Source organism: Carya illinoinensis, chromosome 2 (assembly GCF_018687715.1).
Source record: "Carya illinoinensis cultivar Pawnee chromosome 2, C.illinoinensisPawnee_v1, whole genome shotgun sequence".
Lineage (NCBI taxonomy): Eukaryota > Viridiplantae > Streptophyta > Magnoliopsida > Fagales > Juglandaceae > Carya > Carya illinoinensis.
In genome coordinates, this window is record NC_056753.1 from 9,835,706 (window position 1) to 9,839,514 (window position 3,809).

Genomic DNA, 3,809 nt, shown 5'->3' on the forward strand with positions numbered 1-3,809 from the left:
CTACGCACGTACAAATCTATCGAAGAAGATTTTGCAAGGAGATCATGACATCATGTGCAAGTACTTCAGGCTAGCACTTTTCACATGGATGATCTGTCTAGCTAGCTAGTCTCCTTTCCGGGATCGAGTACTAATTGTTGGGTGCAACACAACATTCCTTTGAATTATAACAGCAAGTCGAGTCCGTGAATTTTGCCATCAACAGTCTGGCCATCTTGCTTTTCTTCTTATATTAGTAGCATTGAACTCGTTAAATTCATCTTTAAAATTTAATAAAAAGTATATATTTTTCATAAATCTAAACCCCTCATATCTATAATTTCACATTGAATTAGTCATTAGATTCATCAAAATAATAATATAATATTATTTTTTTAATAATAATATTTTTAATTTTTTTTCTTCATATTTTGTAATTATACTAACCATATGGACATTAATAGTTTAATTTAGTACTTAAATAACTAATTCCCAACTAATTTAGAATAAAATAAAATAAAACCATTGCATATTAAAATTAAAATAAAATATTAATTTGAATGTAGAATAGTAGACCTTCAAATTTAAAGGAAGAACAATAATTACTGTAGTTCAAAATTTTTCAAATACCTCTTTGATGAATCTAATGTAGGTTAATTTTAAATAAATTCATCAAAATTTAAAGATGTATTGACATTTGATGAAGCCAATACTAATACTCTAATTACTAGCTAGCTAGGAAAATATGAAAGATTGATGGGAGATATAGTTTACGATTTTTTTAAAAAATAAAAGAATCTACTATTAAAATGTAGATTTTTTCATGCAGGTGATCTTAAATTTACCTTCTTCCTTTCCCTTTTTTTTTTTTTTTGTTAATTTAAAGTATGTAAAACTAGTATATTTTAAAACTGTAAAAGTCTTTTCTTTATATAAAAAGCCTACTTTCTGTTTGATTCTCTTTTGACTTCGTTAAAAAGCAGGACAATCCATGTCTCTCTCTCTCTCTCTCTCTCTCTCTCTCTCTCTCTCTCTCTCTCTCTCTCTCTCTCTCTCGTGGGTGTAATGGGATAGACGTTATCCATGTTGTGCGGAGGCCATGTTATGTGCAGTCATAGTTTGATGGACCAGAGAGCTGCCGAGACATGGGCTTTGTAGCACCTTTCCTCAAACAAACCGACAAACCACGTGACTTAAAAGATAAAATGATAATTAAGCAAACGACCATCTTGATCATCATAGGAGACAAAAAAAAAAGGCAAGACTTATACATAATTGCGGTTAGAAAGAGAATATTATATTATCAAAACCACTCAGAGAGATTGCTATATATTATCTAGCTAGCTAGGCCAGCTTCTAGATGGAATTTTGAAAAAATAATGGTCGACATAGTGATTAACAGAAGATAATAATGACTGACAATGGCATCCCATCTAAAACTTGTTCAGCTTTCTTTATCCCAACACATCTCTCAATCGCTAATAGCATTAATATCACAATTATAAACTGCGTGTAAACAAAAGCCTGGCCTCTGACTTCATCATCTGGTACGTACTTTATTGTCTGAATATTACACGTACATTATATATATGTATACAATATTAAGGTTGTTCTGTTCTGTTATACCTGAACGTTTGGCACGTGGCATAGTGAGTCGGAGGATGACAATGATGATGAAGATTGAGCAAAACTCCACAGATCTATCTCGCTGTTGTTGTGGTCCTGCCCGGAAGGATGGTAGGATGATCTGTTGGAAGATGATGACGATCGAAGAGTTGAAAATTGGAGATTGGTATCGAGGCAATAAGCCATATTGGTGGGGTCATGGAAGCAAGATAATTGCCTAGAACCCTCTATGACCTGTCCATTGAGCTGAGAAGCTACAAGCCTGTCAAGGGCTGCCCAGTTGGTGAGGGCAGCTGAGTCGACCAGGTGATAACCCGAGTTGGGATGTTCAGTAATGGCACTCACCTGAAGATGATTGGTGACTATGCCTAGATCATCATTATCCGTAATATTATTAATCTCTGGAGAAATGGGTAACTGATAGTTATGATTTTGATCAGTGCTGTTAGAGTTTGGGCTCTCTAGGCTTGGAAGTTTCATGAAATATCTCTCATGGTAGCCAATTTTCTTGCCTGTGTCGATGGGCCGGAGAAATGTTGCACTTCGTTTTCCTTCTTTCTGATCTAATAATTCCTTGTTGGAGTTTCCCATGTCTGTGAGTACTTGGTCCAAGTCTCCCCCTCCATCACTAGAATCGTCAAACATCAGGGTTCTGGTTTGTGCAGTGATGATCGAGCCAATAGGGATACTGTCTAGGCTTTTCTGGTGATTTTTCTTCTTGAATATACGGCACACCACCCATCCTTCCTCCTGAGGTGCTTCCCCTACAGCATTGGAGATCTTCAAGAAATTTCCCAAGAAACTTATCAGTGTAATTGAAATATTAAGAATGCTAAGACTTCGATCATATATATTTCCATGAAAAAATAAAGGAAGAACGGCTTACATTAGTACTGTCAGTGACATTGTCGTCCAGTCTATACTCGTGCATGATCCAATCAGATTTTAGCCCATGGGGGGCTCGGCCTTTGTAGAAAACCAAGGTCTTCCTCATTCCAATACGCCTGCAATTTCCGTATATTACTTTGTCCCGGCCAGTGGCCTTCCAGAACCCGGCAGCAGTTGCACGATTGGTGCGAGTCCCAGTGGGATATTTCTTGTCTTTGTGGCTAAAGAAGTACCAATCGTTTTGAGGAGTGCTGCCTATTTTGCAGACCTCTGCAGCAAAAATAGCCAAAATAAAGATCACCAACATCGCTGAACAGATCGACGATTCAGCTAGCTAGGTAAACATATATATCATTAATTAACAAAATGCTGTGAAAAAAATGGGACATGTATATATAAAAGAAAAGACCAAAGAAAATAAAGACAAATTAATAGGTTTTTAGCCATTACCTTGAATATCCCATGGCTCGAGGTTATTGAGATCGACATCACGAATTACATCGAGGTCAACCTTTTCATAAGAAACCTTCTTCCTTAAGTAATACTGCAAGAGCTCCTCTTCTGTTGGGTGAAATCGGAAGCCGGGAGGGACTTTGGATTGTCCATTTACTGATATACTCATGTTTTCCGGCATTCGGATATTAAGGTTTAGACAGACACAAGGATAGAATTCGAAGAGATCAAATGCAAAGAAATTAGGATACAAAACTCTTAAGTGGTACAATATATATATATAGAGAGAGATAGGAAGAATGAAAACTTAAAAGGTGGTATACCCAAATGAGTATATGTAGAGGACTATGTAAGTGTGGGTTGTGGGCATAAAGGCTCCAAAGACACATGATAAATTATTAAAGTTTTTTTTTTCATGAGACACACATTGTGGCTTTTTCTTTTTTCAAAGTGGGGCTAGTTTTACTATTCTACGAGAAGAGCCACCCACCTACATAGATGGAGAAAGGATACTGCTTTTGGCAGATTGCTTTGAGCCCATGTGGCATATATATACGTTGTAAAAAAAACAGAGTGAATTAATTTTTTTTCTACATTGTCGATTCCGGCCACCTCTATGAAAAATGACATATCATGAATTAGTATGCAGAGTACTAATGAATATGATAATAAAATTCAAGATGAAGAGTAACATTATTGTTTTATATCTAATTGTCATATTTATTGATTTTAAATCTAAATCAATTGTAGGACTAATATGTGCAAATTAGAAGATTCCCTCACTGATTAACTATACTGGCCACCGGGTCCATGTAGAAAAGATGATGTGGGCAATTAGCTAAGAGACTAGTGTAAGGGTGGAC

The 3,809-nt window shown here is 36.0% G+C and overlaps 1 protein-coding gene across 1 annotated transcript; it reads right to left on the minus strand.

The window, feature by feature from the left end:
• Positions 1 to 1,259: 1,259 nt before the first annotated feature.
• LOC122300079 (NAC domain-containing protein 43-like) lies at positions 1,260 to 3,246 on the minus strand. The gene is made up of 3 exons (XM_043110466.1): positions 2,944 to 3,246; positions 2,492 to 2,763; positions 1,260 to 2,385 (listed from the first exon to the last, which is right to left on the minus strand). Exons 1-3 carry the CDS (start codon positions 3,125 to 3,127, stop codon positions 1,600 to 1,602), a joined length of 1,242 nt encoding a protein of 413 aa, XP_042966400.1. The 5' UTR covers positions 3,128 to 3,246; the 3' UTR covers positions 1,260 to 1,599.
• Positions 3,247 to 3,809: the final 563 nt, after the last annotated feature.

What these genes read in the sequence shown, in the direction of transcription:
- LOC122300079 (XM_043110466.1), bottom strand. Translation starts at nt 3,127, where the DNA reads ATGCCGGAAAACATGAGTATATCAGTAAATGGACAATCCAAAGTCCCT. An exon ending in CGAGCCATGGGATATTCAAG is followed by an intron (nt 2,764 to 2,943) that starts GTAATGGCTAAA and finishes TTTTTGCTGCAG; the next exon opens with AGGTCTGCAAAATAGGCAGC. An exon ending in ATGTCACTGACAGTACTAAT is followed by an intron (nt 2,386 to 2,491) that starts GTAAGCCGTTCT and finishes AATTTCTTGAAG; the next exon opens with ATCTCCAATGCTGTAGGGGA.